Consider the following 21,877-nt stretch of genomic DNA (forward strand, 5'->3'; position numbering starts at 1 on the left):
GTATAATGTTAAACCTACACTTTTGACGTCTTACATACTGTGACATGTGCTGAAAGCCATGATATCACCCAAAGAAGAAGCCTATTGCTAGGCAATGGCTGGGTAAACACTTCACCTTGGCAATGGATATGGACACGCAGCACTAGAAGAAATATTTGGAGCGATGTTTTCTGTGCGATCCGCCCCAGGGCTATAAACCGGGATACGTACGTTTGACATAGGCCAAACATGTTCATAAGAGACAAACTCCTTCTGTTGTCAGAGAGGATGTTACACAAAGACTATGACCACAAGTGTTCTGTCGAAAAAATATTTCTATTCCTGACCTTCAAAGGGTTGGGGCCAAGACGAACTGATAGGCGTTAAACATCCATTCGTAAAGTAACTGTGACTCTGACTGGTTAGTTCTGAGGCAGACAGCTAGTCCGAGTCTGAGGTTTTTGTGAGGGCGTCTCTCCCTGGCGGAGGCGTGGGAGACGGAGGAGTCGCCATTGTTGGAAGCCGTTGCGTAGCAAGACGTAGAAGATTTAGGGCGTGCCATAGTGAACTGTAAAATGCGTAGATTAGCGAGAGCGCTATAGTTTCTTATAATTACGATTCATAAGGTGTTCAATAGATCTGACTACCAATCTAAACTTCATCTATAGTCTCTATGACAATATTTATATAACTTGTTGTCTTCTAAACTATCAGGCATTCATTTTCTTGGCTTTGTATTGAAATGCTTGTCTTCGTACATGTCTCAGCAAACAAAATGTGGCATTGATTTGTTCCTGCAGTTGACTGGGAAGTTACTTTGTTTCTCGCTTTAGTACTTATGAGAACATGGCTGCAGACATGCCAACGGGAGAACCATAGCAAGCACGGTGGTAGCAATATAACATGAACGTAAATACGAATTAGGGTTTGTCGCAGTCTGTCTAATTCGTTCGTTCTAGTTTGTGACGCGAGAGAAATTGCGCACTCCCCGTAGCTCCGTGGTGTGTTAGCATTTTAATTACTTAACTCCCATGGCCCTGACTGCTGCAGGAAGCTGCAGTCGGATGACACATAACACTTCGGCCTCCTGACATCTCTCTGTGCGGCAGAGGTCATGTTATTGCTGTAGTTAGTCACTCATACAACTAGGGGTGTTCTGAGGCCGCCACTGTCGAATCTGCTCTTTAGTCAACTTGTTGGGCTCGTCTCTGGTCTAAACCTGATTCAGTCGGTGTCATAGGAAGTTAGTGCATGGGAGACCCTCAATGAAGGAAAGAGAAACAAAAATAAACAAGATTATTTCATCATAAATATGCTAATGTTTTGGTTCATATGAACCGGTGTCTTTCAAATAAATTAATTAAGATTATTAAAAACCAGGAATGCTGATTGTTGTTATTTATAATTTAATAACAATTTGCTTCTCAGAAACAAGATTTGCTTGCTGGGCTATTAAATCCCCTCGCGTAATATATTTGATTAAATAAAACGCCTAGTTCTTAAACATGCTTACTCAAATAATAAGTTAAATTTTAGTTTTTCAGCACCTCGAGTTACTGAGCTGGCGCGTAAGTGAGATATTTAGGTTCAGAGATGCCAAGTTAGAAGTCTGATAATTGAATTTTGAATTAAAAATCGTATTTAAAGTTATTTTATGAAAATATGGTCTAGCAAGGAATGGGGCGAATCCTGGTCAGTAACTGATTGAGAACTGTTATAAGTGATTGTAATTGTTAAGAAGTGCCAATAAATCCTATAATCTAATCCAAAACCAATTATTATTCACTGACATATTATGATCTGATATGTAGTGGCTTGTAGCTCGATAGAAGTTCACCGACGTTTCGGAGGAACTTACTGCCGCCATTTTCAGAGTCTAAAACAAGCAAGTAACAAACAAAAAGCAAGCGTCACGCTTGTTGTTTGCTTGGCGTACTCTTCGACCCTGAAGATGGAAGTAGTACTTTCCTCGAACACGTCGGTAAATTCGTAGAAGATAGTACTCTTCAAATATTCACCAATTCAAGAAATATTTCTGATACACATTTTAGAAGTCATGGAGACAGATAGATCTATCTATGCTCTCTTCAGTTTATTGTATGATAACCCTCTTTTAAATTATAAATATAACATTATGACAAAGGATGCGGGTGTGAACGCTCGCAGAGTTGACCGACGTCTTCATGTTAACATTTCTCCGCCCCCCCCCACCCTTATATAGTAAAGTTTGATTCTACAGAGCAGTATTAATAGTGGATCAATACAAAGCAAAATTATACCCATCATACGGCATTAATATTTTATCTTCAACAATGGCCGCACAGAATTTTATCGAATTGTGTTCATTACTTCGGAAAATAACAGTCATAGACAGAAATACCTTATCTCCACCTTATGGGTTAATGTTATTCATTCTGTGCAAGGAACCTCATAGTAAGGACGACAAAAGCTACGCTTCTTTCAGGAGCTTTGGCCTGAAAACCTGAAGCGCTGTGGAAGTGGCAGGACATTTAGTAGAATGTCACCCAGCCAATCGTGCTTAAGGTCCTCAAGAACAGACGTAGCTGTCCACGTTAAGCAACCTTACGTTTTTAGTTTAATAAGCAAACCATGTAACATCGCTTACACGGCAGGCTTCTGCTGTTGTTTCTGTACTGAGCACTACAAAAATATTGTCGCTTCTGACAATGTCCTCATCCATACAAAACACCTCTCTCTCTCTCTCTCTATANACAAGCCGGAAGATCGCGGGTTCAAATCTCGATGAGGTCATTGGATTTTTTCAATTGACCTAATCCTTCCAGCCGCGCTAGGGCCCTGGAGTCGACTCAGCCTCTGACAGAAATGAGTATCAAGAATTAATTAAATAATCTTCCTAGGAAGTAGAGCGCGGCAGGCGCGTAGGGCTGACAACCTTACCGCCATCTTTGAGCCGACTGTCTAGCTAATGTGGGACCCTCAAAGTCTCACAACCCTATGGGCCTTCGCGGCGTGTTACAGGAATAGCTTTACTTTTTTTACCAAACGCCGAACGTTAAGGGCCAGAATATGCAGCGTAAGGAGTCCTGATTTAGTGACTAATTACTGATTGATTTACGCCAAGTCTACTAGTTCAGAAACCTTTGTGACCCCTTCTTGTTATGGGTACTGGTAGGTTGTAAGAAGTTACGTAAACCAATCTGTTCTTGTAGGCTCTAAATGGTTCTGACGAGGGTGTATAACACTGGGGATTACTGTATTTTTTTGCTTGGTTTATTTTCCACTACTCCAAAAAATACGGCGTTTCGGAAACTAGATCTCTGTTCCGTCCTCAGGTCATGGGGTGGGAGACATATTCTGTTGGGTCCCATAGAAAGAACTAACAAGGGTCCAGCGTCTGAGATTAGCTCTTTCTAACGGACCCAACAGGGTAGGTGTCTCCCACCTCTTCACCTGAGGACGGAAACAGACCATTTCCAAAACGTTGTGTTCTTTAGAATACCGAACGATGGACAAAGTCCAAACACCCAGTAATCCCGAACAATTTCTTCTATCACAACGGGTTTGTTAAAATTTCAGTTTGCGGACCTAACTCATCCTCAAGAATTTACAATTTATTTTGTTACTGTTATGCCCAGAGGCTTCAGTTCAAACCCTTATACATGTCTTTGTTATACATATTTCTGTACAGTGTTTGTGCAAGTGTTTTTTGATTGTACAAGAGCCTTGAATGGAAGTATGTACAGAGCATCTTGCTTATGTTCGTCATGTATATCTGCGTAAACGAGACTTTGAGGTGTCATAACTAACAAGTTACGGAGAGAAAATAATGTATTGATCAAATTTACCTGAAGTATGACTTTACCTTAAACTCGAGTTAGTGTATAAAAATAAAGTAAAACCCAAAATTAAATCCATCCACTAACTTATATTCCTATGATATTTTAGGAGCTTTCAAATCCCATGTTTAATTATTACGAAGAATAAATACATGTTTCAGCCAGAGTATCCAAAGCAATAATGAGGAGGTTAGTTTGTTGTAAGTTATTAAAAATTAATTGCGTTGAGTATTGCATCAAGTGCTCAGTTCTAGACTATCGTATCGAGTATTATTCTTTTTTAAAATCAAGACGCAAATAAATTTTACTGGAATAATAAGAAAAGTAATAGCAAACCCGAATAATTCTTTTAACGTCCTTTGCATATTTCATTAATAAGAATTGGATTCATTAAGAATTTCCCCTTAGCAAATACATGAAATCATTTACAGCTTCGACCGTTGTCAGTTGTATCCAGCGTTGTTTAATCTGTATATGTGGTTAATAAAAAAAGCACAATACAATTTAAAAATCATTGAATTTTAATTGAAAACCACGTTTTGACCAAGTCCGAGTGTCTGTACCAACCGGCTCTCCTTTTACCCACATATTCCCTAGGGTTTCACTTCGAATTTCAAATTAAAATGGAATTAAATCTTACTGTCTCCAACCATAGGCTTTTCTAGTTTGTATTATGCATTCGGTATCATGAATTTTAATGTGCTGTTCGAGTATTCCCAGAAGTCGAGGAGAGTTTCTGCCCCCTCCCTCATAAAATGGGTTTTTGCGCTAGTAGTCCCGCTGTTAGGATGGCGTGAAGATAGTCTTAATCTGAGTGTGCGCAAATCCTAGAGGATGGGTTCGTAATAGCTTTTTCAAAGTCGATAGCTTTAGTATACGTACTTCCTTCTTCCCTTCCATATAAACGTATTCATACATACAATTTTTGTTTTTCATTGTTCTCTCTTGTTATACATTATTCGTGCTCTAAGTAGTGAATTAGTGCTAGAAAGAAAACTGAAACACACACATATAAATTTGTTTTTCTTTCAAGTGAACCATTCTGAGATGAGTTTAGACGATATGTTTGCAGGTTCTACAAAAAAAAAATCCGTGGCTTTAGTCCGCAAGCGAACTATACCGACCGAACCACCAGCGCTTGTTGGCGAAGTTATTGCCAACTTCAGTGGATAGAAGGTGTCGCGTGGTCAGCGCAACGGATTCCCACGACCGTTAATTTCGGTTTTCTAGACCGGAGCCGCTGTTTCCTTGAAATAGCTCTTCAGTTATCCTCAAGAGGCTGAGTGGACCCCGTTTCAGACCCACTACTTCTCAGAAATCTGTGAATTGAACCCGGGACCTCTGGATTGTAGCCAGTAGCTCTGACCACTAGACCACATAGGTTCTAACATATAAGAATTGTGTATTGGGCCCTATTATTTTCACTCTTCAAATCATTTACAGTTCTAGTTACATTGGTGACGGTACGTGCCATTATTTCAGCAGACGTGGGTGAGCGGAAAGTACGCTAGTGAAGCGTGGACGAGGCTAGATTTTGACGTAGCGCGCGAGAGTGATTCCTTGGTGTACTCCGTGTCGCTTATGATCCAGTAAAAGATAAATAAAAAACTTTCTCATGACGACACTGATTATGTCTGAGAATTAGCCTGCCTTCCTTTGCCTGTATAATAGACTGTATTTTAAAAATTTGATCTACACTTTTTAATTGGACGCATTTAAGCCTTTCATTCAGAAAATAACTCTTGAAAGGAAAAGGGGAAAAAAAGAACATGCTCCAAAGCCCGGTTAAATTGTTATTATCCTACAAACATGAAGGGCCCTTAGTCAGTAAGAGAATTATAGTTCTGTAATGATGAAATTCTTAATTTATCGAAACATTAAACAAGATCTTGACTCGATTATTGTGTTTCTGGACATTATACATCGTCTAGTTTATATTTAAAACACACAAAGTTTCGGAAGCTGGATTCTGTCTCCATCCTCCGGTGGAACCTACTCAGTTGGGCCCAATCTTGTTTTGCAATTCTATTATTGAGAAAGTAGATTTGATTCGTATCTAACAATATATTTAATTAGTTCACATCTACATCTGTACCAGAAGATTTAAGAGTTTCTTCAAAATATTCACTTTCTCCGAATCAATCCGTACCTTATTTAAAACGAAAGGAAGAACAATAATGTGGACAGCTATAAAGCCGAAATATCTTGGAATTTGTATAGATCGTGTTACAATAATCATATTATCCATTAAAATAATGTGTGAGGTGTATGTTTTTGCATCCATCAGTGTTAGAGTACATTACTGCCTCCAAAGTATTGTACCACCCTAGACAAATCGGCAGAGTGCCATTCATTCGGATTTGCACTAATTGTTTTTAATATATTTATAAGTTATTTTATATTCGAGTGTCCATATTTTATAAATAATCCAAACTCAGTGCACCTGAGAATATATTTTAATTTTATGACATAGAAAGAAGGTAAAATTTGCGGTGGCAGAAATCCCGATATCAAAATTTATTTGTCTGAGTATAATAGATTATTAACACCGTTTATCAGTTTCCTCTTACTGTATTTCACAGCAACTAAGACTATACAGTTTGATTATACGTTTAGCCTGTCATAAACAATTTTTACAAATTTTGATGGGCTCCAGCAAGTGTGTATTTAATTAATCCAGAAATTCGATATTGATACGTTCCGAACATGGTGCTGGGGACAATTCCAAACATTCGGGAATTGAAAACTGTAAATTGCGAAGCATTTTTGTGTTTCTGCGACATTATCTGCTTCGTATTAATATATTTTGAAGAATAAGTATAACTAACATTAAACATAACCTCACGCAATAACAGTTCTGTATTAATAGTTTTGGTTACGGGACCACCTCTGTGATCTAGTAGTGGTCAGAGTTCCTGGCTACAGATCCAGAGTTCTCGGGTTCGATTCCGAGATTTCTGAGAAGTAGTGGGTCTGGAACGGGCTCCACTCAGCCTCTTGAAGATAACTGAAGGGCTATTTCAAGGAAATAGCGGCTCCGGTCTAGAAAACCGAAATTAATGGCCGTGGGGATTCGTTGCACTGACCGCGCGACACCCTCTATCCGCTAAAGTTGGCACTAACTTCGCCGACAAGAGGCGGTCGCTTGGTCGGTATAGTTCGCTGGCGGACTAAAACCACGAAGTTTTTTTTTTTTTTTTTTCTTGCAGGTTGTAGATGATATACCACAGATGAATTTAGCTCTACGGGGTCACCGACGAAGTGTTCTAAGCTCAGCAACCACATTCAGAAATAAAACACGGCCCCGTTTCGTGTCATGACCAGAGCCGTAGAACATGGCTTCATTTTAGTGTTCTTTGAGAATAGGAATATGAGGAAACTGTAGTGTCAACATATGTCTTTCTCCCTAATGAAAATGGTAGGTTTTAGTTCCGTTTTACTGCATTCTACATAGCGCCCTTACTCAGTCGAGGTCTTTATTGTTGACCAGTATTGATCTCATTAGAGGAATGCTGCCTGCAGGTGTTGGAAAGGGTTTTTACTTGGGTGGTTTGAGAATCCTTCTGTACCAGTTGTATGGCAGAAAAAAAGTTCGGTGCCATGTAGTACGTGTGGTTTAGTAAATAAGGTAGGCTATTCTCTCGACCATGCTTTCGATCTGGGATTATGGGACAAAGACTCTCAACCTTGCCCATTTCCACTTTTTACGGTCTTCTTCTCCCCATGCTGAAACTGGATTCAGAGCGCCCCCTTCCACAAAACAACAATTCTCCCTCTCAACTCCATTGCCGCGTGTATAGAGAATGACCATCTGAACAACTCACAGGATGGAGGTGCAATCAAAAGAGATAAGCAATCCGGAAGAAAAGAGCGTTTCTTTACAATAAACTATCTGTTGTGGTTGCTATGGGCCCATCATAACGAATAATAGATACGAATATCATAGCCCTTCCTGTCTTCTGTGAACGGGAAGGCGGAGGAAGCAGGGACGCATTTTGCTGCAATATCTAGACCCTAGATGTAAGTACAGGAACTGCGGAGAATTTCTGATGATGTTCAGAAGAAATATATATGTCGAATACATGAACGGGTTTCCTGGAAATAGCAGATCTTTATATTCAGGGCATTTCCCTTCGATTCTCGTTTAACCTGGTGGAGAACAGTGTACACAATATCCAACAGCAACCATTTTGTTATGCTTGTTATGTTGGTTCTGAGATTACAGATTGAAAACTTGCAAGTTTTGTATTTTCTCTGATTCCGATTTTGATCATGTTATAGTATGAAAAAAGAAAGGCTTGTGATTATTTTGATGCCTGCACAAATAATGTGATATATGATAAATAAATACGTCTAAACGTATCCGAGATTTCTGGATGCATGATCTGCACAGGCAAGCTTTGCTGGCCACTCATCTGTGTCGATGTGAAATTGTAATTGTCCAGTTTGCCTACCGCTTGTGCACAGGCGACATCCTCTTCTCTTCTTGGTATTGGCAATGAAGCCTATTTATACTTGAAATGCAGTATATTCCGTCTTTTTCAAGGTCTTCCTCGGTTTCCTTGTCATTTCCTTTTTGTTGTATAATTTGTTTCGATATTGTTACATCGGTCATTCTATCCAGATACTTTGTCCTGTTTGTCTATATTTGTCTGCTTTCTTTTTTTAACCTAATTATATTTTCAGTTCTTTCATGTGTTCGTATGGGAAATTAAGGGTATATATTTAATACTAGTTTTAAACATTTTTAAACTTAACAAAAGGAGGTATAGCCCAAAATTCTTCTCTTCTTTAATATTATTTCCAGGGGCGGCCCGTGTATACGCACTGCGGAACTGCAGCACCCCCAATTTCCACTTGATGTTATCGATAACATTTATATAATGAGTCCTTTTTTCTTTAATTCTTTCTTTATACTTGTATGATACAATATATAATCCTTAAACTTAATGTCAGTAGCCATCTTTGTATGGAACTGTGCGCTTCTGGAGCAGCACCCCCACTAATTTCAGCTACGAGCCACCACTGATTATTTCAACTCTGCTACTAGGTAAATTTGGTTTATTGTTAAGTGTACAGAGGAAACATAGGTTTCATGTATAGAAGTGGGCTGATTTCAAAGTTATTTTCTTTTTAGTTTTAAGGATTCCATCCTGTTGCATATATACAATGAACATATAATTTTTGCCGTCAACGCAACAATATTTTATTATATATTTATTTATATATATATATATTTTTTCATCAGTAATCTGTCATACGACAGGCCCACAGTCTCTTCCAAGACAGTTCCTCCACTTAATGTGATCTAGAGCTTTCTCCTTCAAATGAGAATATTCTCTTCTGTCCCCAAGGTCATCCAGCATTTTCTTACGTCTTTTTCCTCGTCTTCTGGTCGCATACATATATAATATATAATAAATTATTTATATAATATATAATTTTTACCGTCAACGCAACAATACTTCATTATTTATTTATTTACATATAAATAAATAATAAAGTATTACAGTATATTATATATTCATTGATTTAAAGTGTTTTCGGGATGGTTTTTGCCAACCCCATATAGAGGGGAGTATGGATTTAAGAAGGGATGCCAGCCGAGAAGGATACAATTAACACAGGATCAGAAAGATTCTCTGAATGCGGATTCACATATTACGCACAGATGTAAAAATTTGTACCCTCAGTTACTAAGCATTTGTGTGGCTGATAAATTTAGAGAGCCTGTAATACATAGACCTACTACCGAACCTTTACTTCGAGGTTCAGAATTCGTTAAACCTGACAATCCCATTAAGAAACTGAAGCAGGTATCAGTTTAATTCAGTTCCACTCATATTCACAGGCCGGAGGACACTGTATTCAGATACGAATATAATTATTATCGGTATATTAATTATAGAAGAATATTCAGAATGCAGAATCTGTTACTGCCTCTAGTTGCAAAATTTGTTTGTTTTTTTTTGGGGGGGGGGAGGTGTAAACTTAACTGCAGTATTTTTCGATGAATATCTCATTTGTCAACTTCAAGTAACATTTTATCCAGCGACTTTTAGGCGTGAGTTTATTCCTGAATGGAATTGTTTGTGATTAAAAATGCCTTATCGATCGTAACAGGAAAATTATTAATTAAATCCCAGGCCGTGCCATAGCTTAGGCGGTTATTCTCTGGTTTCCCACCGTGGTGGCCAGGTTCGAGCGCGGGTCAGGTCATGTGTGATTTGTGGTGGACAAAATGGCACTGGAGCAATTTTTTTTTCCGAGTGCTTCGATTCCCCTGCCAATTCCATCGATTGCTCCACAATTATCATCATCATCTGTCATCTGAGGCCGGTACAATAGGGCAAACAGTGGTCGCAGCACCAAGTTCACTCAGTCTCATCCCACGAGAAAAATAAAAAAATTCTTTCCATTCGTCAGCTGACTTTTATTTTTTAGATCAGCTTCAGTTTAAATCTGTCTTAAAAATTAACATTCTGAAAACTCACACTTGCAAGTAAGACAGAACTCTTAGAAGTATATGGCAACACTTCACACAATATGGAAAACCTCGAAAGTGAATCATCTAATTTTCTGCAAGAACTGGAAAGAGAACATTCAAATGCTCAGGCAACGGAAAATTAATCAGAAACAGGAGTGTAATTATCACTATATCAAACACTACATTTAAGAAAAGCCTGATTCTGTTAGAAGATAACGTATATATAACGTCTTCCGGTCTAGAAAACCGAGATTAACAGCCGTGGGGATCCGTTGCGCTGACCACGCGACACTCTCTATCCGAAGTTGGCACTAACTTCGCCGACAAGCGGTGGTCTCTCGGTCGGTATAGTTCGCTTGCCGACTGCGGGCCACGGAGTTTGTTTCTTGTTTGTATAACGTCTGAGTTGAAAATACCCAAGAAAGGTTTGAAGGTGAATTCAAGTGTGTACACATGACATGCATAGTACAGTTCGTATAGGCAGATACTTTTTCGTAGCCGATCACGGTGGCCGCGCGTTCTAAGGCATGCACCGTCTTCGCCCTCTCAGACACTGGGGTCGTGGGTTTGAATCCCACTAGAGGCATAGATGTCTTTGTGTGTTTATCCAGTGTTTATGTTCTGTGTATGGATAGAGGCCTTAGGACGGGCTGATCCCCCGTCCAAGGAATCCTACACACTGTGTATAGGATTAAGAAACTGAAAAGCGGCCAAGGCCCAAGATATGCCTGTAGACAGACAGACCAGATAGATAGATAAATAGATAGATACTCGTAAGTTAGGCATCTACGACTGACAGTATGGTAGAACAAGGAGTCGGGTAAGGTCGAGCGAAACAACAAAGACTGGAATATAACACTGAGATTTTATTAAATATGTGTGGTATAAGAAACAGACAAGAGTTCTCTCTTCTGGGATAGAATGCCGTGTAGTGTGTTGAAAGTCAACCGACGTTTCGGAGGAACATATCGCCGCTATCTTCAGGGTCGAAGAATAAGACAAGCAAGTGGCAAGCAGAGCGCAAACAGATGTGCGTGCCATCTGTTTTCACGCTGGTTTCTTGCTCATTTTATTATTCGGCCCTGAAGATGCAGGCGATATCTTCCTTCGAAACATCAGTTGACTTTCAACGGACTACTCGGCGTTATATCCCAGAAGATAGAACTCTTAACTGTCACCGCTGTGAGAACCTCAAATGAGTTTAAATTTTAATACTATTTAAATAAAATCAGGGCTGAGAACGAGTACTTTTGCTAGTAAAACATTTTTTTTTTGCGTCATAAGTTAAATCTAAAGTGAATAATAATCACGTTTTTGCACTCTATTATATTCAGTTTTCTCCCTCACATCCAACTTTACATCAGTTCCCTAGTCCGGCGGGGGGGGGGNGGGGGGAACTTACTGTGTCAGCTATTCCTCCCTCTACCAAAATGTTCTGAGACGGTAAGGAAAAGAGTAGGATTTTTTGTTTTGTTAAACAAATAATGATTAGGGGACCAAAATAATACCCAGAACTGTTGGTCAATAACGAAATACCTTGCACTTAAAACAGCGTTTTGAGTGGGCGTGTGACCAACTTCTCACTTGGGGTGTATTATTTATCTGCTGACAAACTAACCTAGTGGAGGGTCTGACAAATGGGATCTCTCTGAATAGTGACAAGGGAGCATTGTTGCTTACTTTGCTTGACTAAAGCCGCTTGCTGTTTGTACCGGGAGGGAGGCATTGTGTTGTCCGCTATAGCGGCGCTAGTTACCATTGTGTACGTTCCAAGCACTTACCTCACAAATGAGTCGCAGCGTTTTGTTCACATTATATTCTGTACCTTCTGTACCATACCTGGTTGCTGAATATACGTGCCTCCGATTTATTACATAGGCCACCGTACTTAGATAATAGTGTAGGACATCAGCTCACTTAGGTTTAGTCTGAAACACGTGCAGCAGCCGACTGTAGCTCCCATTCATATGTACAAATAATTGGTGCGGGCTTGTTGTCAGTGTGTATTATGCATGTACGTATCACACCTGAAATTTTAGCCGTTGTAGAATGAAGAAGGATGTGATGGACGAGCCATGGAACACTCATGGGAGAGATATGAGAAGTGCATAAAGCATTTAACCTAAAAGGAAAGGACTACTTCGGAAACCTAGGAGTACGTGTGAGAATAATATTAGAAAAGTGTTTTATATAAGTGAGCTAAAGTACAGCTAAATTGTCCCTATGCTTAATTTATTAAGCACCATGCCATAGAGACGTATGGAGGAGTGGTGGTGTATTTTCACCATTCCTGACTTCGGTAGTAAATGGAAGTTTGTGGTCAGCTTCACGCCTCTTTTTCTGCCCCTGCCACTGCCACTACCCCTGCTCCTGCCCCTGCCCTTGCTGCGCATTGGATAGGAGGCTGGATGGGCCCGAGAACCTATCTGGATGCTGCGGAGTAGTGAAAAATTTCTTTCTCCTGAATGCTGGCCATCCAGTCCATCCCCATACTGTTTGATCTATCCCAACAGTTTTTAAATAAATGGCATAAAATGAATAAATGTGTGGATTAGATTCATTTGGCAAAGAATAGGTACTAGTGGCAAATTGCTGTGACCAAGGTAATGGACATTTAATCTCTATAAAGGATCAAGAATGTCTTATCCAGAAGAATGATTATTAGCTTCTTGAGTGCTATGTTCCAAATAGTGACATAAAATAATTGTTGGAAATTAGAAAAACATTACATTGAAACCTTTACAAATAAGATATTTATACAGACCACGTGCATGCACATATGTGTGTGTGTTTCATTTTCTCTCAGTCCATATATTGTCAGTCTTTCCACAAAGTGCATAATGTGAGTGCACAACGATAATTTGTGTTATTCCATCACTTCATCTCCAAAACTATTGAAGGGATTTAGATGAAATTTAACACTGAACATTTTCACTAGTTGTTGTCCGACAAATTTATTTCTTGCTCCTGCCAGTTCAATATAACCTGTAACTATAAATAAAGCTCATTTAAATGTGATCATGCTTTGTCCGAATATGGCCCACAACATTTTGAATTAATAAAGCATATTTCCTTCCTTCCAGGCTTCGAGATGGTGAGAGGCTGACATTGACTCCAGATCATTATGAAGGAGGAACGATCGACCAGCCAACATTAATGATAAAGAATTCAACCCGACATGACCAAGGAGTGTATACTTGTGAACTGAGGAACAAAGTGGGAAGTCAGGAATCTAACAGTGCGGTCTATGTTGCCATCTACTGTAAGTAAGATTTTGTGTTGCATGGGAGGGCATAGGGACTGCTTGCTGGTTTGAGGGTTCTAACATTTTGTTTCTTAGTGGAACTCAAATATTCAGTACCCGTAACACCAAAGCCTGTTGGTCAACATGACCCTGGGCCAGTTGATTCATTTCACATCCTCAATCTGTTTGCCTTTGATCCAATTTAATATTATCCTCTCATCTTCTCAGTCTTCCAAGTGGGTATTTCCTGTGAGATTTCTCCATCAGAAGTCTGTATACCTTCATGTTTCCCTGTTTGAGTTATAAATCTGCTCAACTCTAGCAATGTAAGATGTCCTGAATAGATCACAAAGTTCATTATTATCTAATAACTTTTATTTTTCATTTTTTCACATTCCTTGAATACTAAATCAAAAGAGAACTAAAAAAAGCCCCAATTAAAATCTAAAATTAACTGAAGATAATAATACAATAATCCTATTTATTACAGGGTATCTGAAACTAGAGAAAGTCATTTGTTATTAGAAGAAATACAAATATAACTTAGAATAGAATTATTTAGAAGAAGAATAAAGTTTAGGGGTTTGTTATAATAAAGGATGAGGTGATTCATGCATATTTAGGCAACAATATTGTTGCTATTCAAAAACAAATTATGGGCATGGGGCAGTCACTGATTATGGAAATGTCAATAAAGAGCATCTGTAATTTCTTATACTGCCACGTATACACATGTACATGTGACAAAAATAATGGGTTCTAGTTCAGATGATTTAATTTATTGGCACTTCGGTTACAATTTCCCTTAATTACAATTAATACAGAACTATTGCTGAATTACACACTTTCCAGTTCACCATTGCACACGCACTACGTTTCTCTGTCTTCACTAGTCGTCCCCTGGAAATGGATCTCAATACAGAAACTAGTACTTCAAATCACTATGAAGTCTTCTTGCCATTTCTTGCTCAATCACCCTGGAACCTCGGAAATGAACCAAGAAATCTTCTTGACTTTTCTTAGCTGCAAGCGGACTCATGTTATATAGCCATGGCACAGATAACGCAGAAATCACAGTTGTACTGTAGCGTAACACAGACCACACAGAAAACACCAGTCACATGATAGCTAAGCACTGTCTGTATGTAAGGTCATTGTGTCTGCATGGAAGTGTTTACCGAGCCGTTGCCTAGAAGTGGGTTGCACAACCCAATTTTTCCATTGTTGCTTGTGTGTATTACCTAGAAATGGCTCTTTCTATGGCTCAACCGTTCTTGCAAATATGCCACAATACACATCTACAATTTAATTAAAATGGTATTGCACCATGACAAAAATAGACACACCACACAGTATTCTGTTCACTGCTTCGAAAGTGAAGATGGTTTGAGCCAAAGCTACCAATTTTGAGTTTTTCACATGCTTTGATAATTAGTGTTTTATGAGGTTACATTTTCAGTGATTCTGACAAACTATATTGTGCAAATTTTCAGAGAAGACTTAAGAAAGATTATGCTGATTGTCTTTTATTATTATTGGATCTCTTCAACAGATGCCTCCCTCTCACGCCTAACAATTTTCCACAAAAAAAGAGAGAGAACTCCCACATCAGTCACTGAACAAGATCGACCATTTCGCACAACACACTTCAGGGCGTAGTATTTGCTGCTTGGGCCCATAACCTGTTAATTTATTATTTTGTAAAACTTTGTTTCTTTGTCTTTGTATGAAGAGGCATCAGGTAAACAAACTAGGACACTACATGGCTGCTACATGACTGTTTCTTTCACTACAGTACACATTTCCACCATGCTTCTGAAAATGGGGTAACAATACTCTCCAAGAATCCTAAAACACAGTAAGCATAACTTTTCCAGTCATGGCGTAACCTTAAACTTTTCGGTTGAAGGTGAACTGGGTTGTTTCCATTGCATTGAAGCACACTTTAATTCGGGGTGGTCGTCCCCAGTAACTCTCCTGTTAAGCATATATTCTCCTTCATCTGCATATTGTGAGAGATGTTGCAAGGACAGACCCACTCAGTTCTCTGGGCACTCACCTTGCAAACACTTTCCAAAAGTTCAAGTGATCATGCATTATGCTGTGTGTTTAAACCATGGGAACACCCTAGTGCTGTTACTACACTGTCATTATCCTACTGTCTGTTTGAATACACTCTTCCACACACTGCACAGTTTCATCTGTTGTGATCTTCATAGGGAAGTCTGGTCGGGCATCATCTGTGTCTTTTGAATATCATTAAAAGAATTTCTCAACTCAGATGTGAACACTGCTTAATGTGATAAATACTTCCCACTCTAAACAGGAATCATTTCTGTATGAAAATCCTTCGCACTGAGTCCTTTTGCCCACAGAAAATGCACAACAGAACGCTGCTCTTCATTAGTATACCCTCAAGCACAGATTCCATTTTGACTACAAAAACCAAAATCTGAACATGCGCATGCGCACCACCTACCTAGACTGTCATGAAGCTTGACTCTGCTGCTACTAGTGAAACACATAGAAAACATATTATATTCATTACAGCTGTTTTACTTTCATTGTGACCTATTTGCTGACTCTCCCTCATATATTATGGTTCTTCAGATGGCATTATTAATATGGGTAACAGTATCTTTCAGCATCAAATTTCATACAACAGCCTACAACAATAGAACATCCATCACAAATTTGAGGTAAAAATATGAATACTTCAATAAAAGTTGTGTTTTGTTTGAATATTTAGGTTCCACTAAACACTTCAGAATTGAATACTAAAATGGACAATCATATCTGCTGCAAACGCTTCCCTGGTACTGTGACAAAGGATTAGAATGTGTACACTTCCTTTGTGAAAAGTACATGAAGTAACACATGTATCTAAGAAAACATCTGTGTATGCCCTTGTTTGATCTCCTAAAACTACTAAATTGAACTTGATTAAATGTAATATCATACGTTGTACACTAATGTTGCCAGGTGGGTTTAATTTTGGTCTGTATTAGTCCAACGTACCTCCTCCCCTTGTAACATTCTTTTGACTATAATAAACAATTCCACATTGTATTTACAGTGTAATAATTTGATGCACTCACTATTTCAAATACAATCCTTAAAATTGATAAAAATGAAATAAATTATTTCATGTATCATAATTGCCTGGTGGCAACAAAATATTGTCGAAACATGTAACTTGGTAACTGTAATAATGTATAACATTTTACATGTTGATGTTGATAGAAAAAAAAAATCCCTCAACTGAGAATGCTCATAATGCCTTGCACTAACTCAATTTAAATTACTCTTATTGTACGTGAACATCAGTTGGAATTGTTCATTTTCTTAAAGAATTCCTGATTGTACATGCATTTTTATAGGATATAAACTGTAGATATCATGAAGATATGGAACTTTGATTTGAAATTATTTTTGATATGGTGAATATTAAATGAAACATAAAGGAAAATGTGTATGAGTCAGTAAAATGATTGAAGCAGTTTTGCTTGATTTGAAAAATATAGTACTCTTTGGAGTACATCTTCTCTTTCTTGCCTCTACCCATGAAGATACACTTGATTATTCATTCATTCATTCATTCATTTCACTTTCTAATTGATCCTGATACAGGCATAATACAAGCCATAGGATATAGAATGAGTCACAAGATAGTAGATTACAAGATTAATCACAAGATTAGTTGATAACAGAGACTTAACAGAATAGCAGTGCCACCTACAACAGCAGTCATCTTGAATTTGACATTTGTTGTTGCAGTCAAACCAATTGTGCAGCTGACAATGGAACCACCAACACCCGTGAGCGAGTTGGACAGACTGAACATAACACTGATGTGCAAGGTGGAGTCTGGGAATCCTGATATCTTGCAGGCTGTGCGCTGGTACTTGGATGGGGAATTGCTGAAAGAGTTACCTGACTGTGGTGGAAATGCCACTGACTACATGTTCTGTGATATTGATCCCAGCAAGCTGCTCCTTGAAGATGTAGGTCGCAGTTTCCATGGCAATTATTCATGTGAGGGCATGAATGAAGCTGGATGGGGGCCACTTTCACCAGATGAGGAACTTATGGTGTATTGTAAGTTTGCACTCTAATTCATTCAGATGTTTGAGCAGAGTTCAAGATATATACCTATAGTTCAGTGTTTCCCAGCCTATGTCCCTTGACTGCAGGTGTTCCAAAAAGGTTTTTTGGATAGTCTGTGGAAATTTCTGTTGAATGTGTTCCCCTTTGTATTGCAGCTCTTTTTATTCCATAATTTCTTGTTCTAGTTGTGTAGAATTGCAAAATGCGACGTTGTAAATATACTTATTATGATGTTCATTTATATTTACTTCAAAATTGTTTCTTGTACAAATGTTGAAAATAATTCTCAAGAAAATTTAATAAAATCAATCAGGTAACCTTGGAACAGATAAAAATATGTACAATATATTGAAATTATAGATGAAATTGTTGGGAAATGGGAGTACAATGATAGGTACAAGAGGTTTCATAAACTTTAAGAAAGCCTCTGATTCAGTTAGGAGGGAAGTATTGTACAATATAATGATAGAGTTTGGGATACCCATGAAACTAGTTAAGCTGATTAAAATGCGTTTAAATGAAACATATAGTAGAGTTCATATAGGTAAAATTTTTCTGATAATTTTCCTATCCAGAATTGTCTAAAACAAGGAGATGCTTTAGTGCCACTGCTTTCTAACTTTGTTTTAGAATATGCCATTAGGAAGGTCCAGTAAAACCAGGTGGGACTGAAATTAAATGGAACACATAAGCTGCTAGTCTAAGCTGATGATGTGAATTTACTGAGTCATAATATAAATACCATGAAGAAAAACACACAAACTTTAATTGACACTAGTAAGGAGGTTGTGTAGAAGTAAACAACAGTACATGTTGCTGTATCGTCACCAGAATGCAGGGCAAATATGATATAAAGGTAGTTAACAGATGTTTTGAAAATGTGACACAGTTCAAGTATTTGGGAATGACAGTAATAAATCAAAATTTGATTCAGGAAGAAATTAAGAAGAGATTGAATTCGGGAAATGCTTGTTGCCATTCAGTCCAGAACCTTTTGTCTTTTAATCTGCTATCTAAAACATAAAAATTAGAATATACAAAATTATACTTTTGCCTGTGATTTGTATGGGTGTGAAACTTGGTCTCTGACATTAAAGGAGGAACACAGACTGAGGGTGTATGAGAACAGGGTGCTGAGGACAATAGTGAGACCAAAGAGGGATGAAGAGACAGGAGAGTCTGGAGAAAAATGCATTACTTGTACCTGATGAAGATACCAAGTATAATTAGAATGATGAAGTCAAGGAGGATGAGATGGGTAGAGCATGTTGCCTGAATGGGGTTGAAGAGGAATGAATACAGGATATTGGTGGGAAAGCCAAAAGGAAAGAGACCACTAGGAAGACAAAGATATAGGTGGGTGGATAGTGTTAAAATGGATCTTAGAGAGATAGGATGGTGTGGTATGGACTGGATTGATCTGGCTCAGGACAGGGACCAGTAGAGGTCTCTTGTGTACATGGTAATGAACCTTCAGATTCCATAAAATGCTGGGTAATTCTTGAATAGTTGCATAATTACCGGATTCTAAAAAAGGGCTTAGCTCCATGGAGTTAGTTAGATATATCTATTGAAAATGGTTAAATAAATGATCAAGTGAAGTAACTGTTTTTGTCAGACATAGATAATATATGTAAGTAAATGTAGTTAATAAGTTTGTTTTTCAAGGACAGGAAGGGTTGCCAAGTGATCCACATAATTGAGACACTTAGGAAACGCTGCTGTAATTTATTGTGTTCATTTCAGGCCTTTCAGTAACTTATATAAAAGTGTTCTTTAAATTTGTCTACACAACACAGTAATAACTTCTGACAAAATTTCCCATATAATAATTATTGCTGGCATATTTCTGTACTGATGACTTGTGTGTGTGTATTTCACTTTTAAAATTATGAAAAATAAGTAAGCTGCACACAATGATAGTGGCAAAACCTTGTGTATGTGAGAGTTACTTTTATTAATAAAAATTTACATGCTGAACTTGTAAAGAAATAATTTCAAAATATGTATGACTTCAGAAAATTTCAACAAATTACAAAGTGTAATTATACTGATAATGTACAGTGTATGAAATGTATGTAGGTAAGTCAATAAGGAAGTTACAAATGGATATAGAACTTAAACAAATAAAGAGTACTGATTTGAAAAGTGCTTTTATTTCTCAACATAATCTCCCTGTATACTGAGGCACTTGTCCCATCGTTTCACAAGTCCCTGAAAACCAGCATAAAATTCTTTGGGCTGCTGTCGGAACCAGGTCGTGACTGGGATCACGAAGGCATACTGCTCACTGCATTCCAGCCTCAAGGACAAACCGTAAATGCCAGCTCCTACTGTAACATCCTGTAACTTCGTAAGGCCATTCAACGGAAGCAACCAAGACTCATCACCAAAGGCATGTTGCTCTTGCGTGACAACGCGTGTCCCAATACTGCCAACAAGCCAAATGAGACACTGCAAAATTTCAAGTGGGAAGTCCTCGAGCATCCTCCATATAAACCTGACCTTGCTCCAAGCGACTTCCATTTGTTCAGCCCTCTTATACATCATCTTTTGGCTGAACATTTTCCCGACGATGAAGCTGTAGAAAGGGAAGTTACCGCCTGGTTCCAACAGCAGCCCAAAGAATTTTATGCTGCTGGTTTTCAGGGGCTTGTGAAACGATGGCTTAAGTGCCTCAATGTACAGGGAGATTATGTTGAGAAAGAAAAGCATTTTTCAAATCAGTACTCTTATTTGTTTAAGTTCTATATCCATTTGTAACTTACTTATTGACTTACCCTCGTATATTATGGATACACTACTGGGTTTTTGGACTTTGTCCATTGTCTGCTACCATCCCTTATCTGAGGATCTTAACAAATCCAGCTTCTGAAACATTGTGTGCTTTTCTTTTTGTTTTTAGAATACCTGACACGCATACAATATTTTAATCAACAAAAACAGTGATTTGACTAAGGGCACAGAAGAGAAAGTCTACAGTGCAGTGGTCTCCCAAATAATAAGTGTTGCCTTATGATGTCCCATGTGTGGCTGAAACATGTAGCTCAAGAGAAGAATATATATCGTTAATGACATTTAAAATTCAATTTCTATATTAAAACCGTCACAACACAACTATATTAAGGTCAGTGCCTAGTTTGGCTCTGCTACATGTTTCAGCTATTAAAAGCCATCATCAGGCAAATACATGGCTAACATATATACACCACTGAACTGCAGTACTAATAAAATTGGATACAATAATATTAATTATATTAAAATACTTGGCATAAAAATACAATAAATTAGATTATATAAAACAAAAGTTATAGTATGAAACAAGAATAAAATTCTTCAAGTGATGCTTTACATCATCTAGTCAGTCGTTGGTTCCCACGGGGGGAACACAACAAAATCACAAAATCCAGTGACTGACTTGATGATGTAAAGCATCACTAGAAGAATTTTATTCTTGTTTTATACTACAACTTTTGTTTTATATAATCTAATTTGTAAGTGTTATTGTGACGGACCAGAATGAAACAAATCAAACTAATTTAATTTGTTTATACCAAGTATTTTAATATAATTAACATTATTGTATCCAATTTTATTAGTACTGCAGTTCAGTTGTGTATTAGCCATGTATTTGCTTGATGATGGCTTTTAGTAGCCGAAACATGTAGCAGAGCCAGGCTAGGCACTGACCTTGTTATACTTGTGCTGTGACAGTTTTAATAAAGAAATTGTATATTATAACACAACAGGGTGCAGGAAATGAAAATGACATTTAAAATATTTAACAAACACCTTTAGTGTATAAATATATTTTAGTGTCTTTTATGAAAGGTTGACTTTGTTGCATTATAGATGGAATACTTATGGTCTAGAAAAAAATAGTATTTTAATTAGTTCTTAAACAAATCATAAAGAGTTGAATTGAATTGAATTTATTTACATTCTATAAGTCCTGAGCAGGTTAGTACCTTTGGATACGGAACAAGTCAAAAGGTTACATACATAAGTACAGGCAATTTTAGCTTAAAAATTAATATAACTTAATTTTACATCATTCTCTATTTACATTGAAGTATTCATCTAAAGAGTAGAAGGAATGAGCATGTAGATAATTCTTTAACTCTGATTTAAACTTTTTAGTATCATTGCCCAAGTTTTTAATACTTTGTGGCAGATTGTTGAACACTTTTATGCCAGTAAAGTAGACTCCTTTTTGATATACTGATAAAGTTGATGAGGGTA

At 37.8% G+C, this 21,877-nt stretch overlaps 1 protein-coding gene across 1 annotated transcript in view; it reads left to right on the plus strand.

Moving 5' to 3' along the window:
- LOC111862320 (titin) overlaps positions 1-21,877 on the plus strand; it is a 584,441-nt gene that overhangs the window by 502,147 nt on the left and 60,417 nt on the right. Inside the window, exons 10-11 of the mRNA XM_023847603.2 lie at positions 13,368-13,546; positions 17,306-17,626. Of these exons, the coding sequence (XP_023703371.1) occupies positions 13,368-13,546; positions 17,306-17,626 (500 nt within the window). The remainder of the gene's footprint in view (positions 1-13,367; positions 13,547-17,305; positions 17,627-21,877) is intronic.

The sequence above is a fragment of the Cryptotermes secundus genome, unplaced genomic scaffold (assembly GCF_002891405.2).
Source record: "Cryptotermes secundus unplaced genomic scaffold, Csec_1.0 scaffold319, whole genome shotgun sequence".
NCBI lineage: Eukaryota > Metazoa > Arthropoda > Insecta > Blattodea > Kalotermitidae > Cryptotermes > Cryptotermes secundus.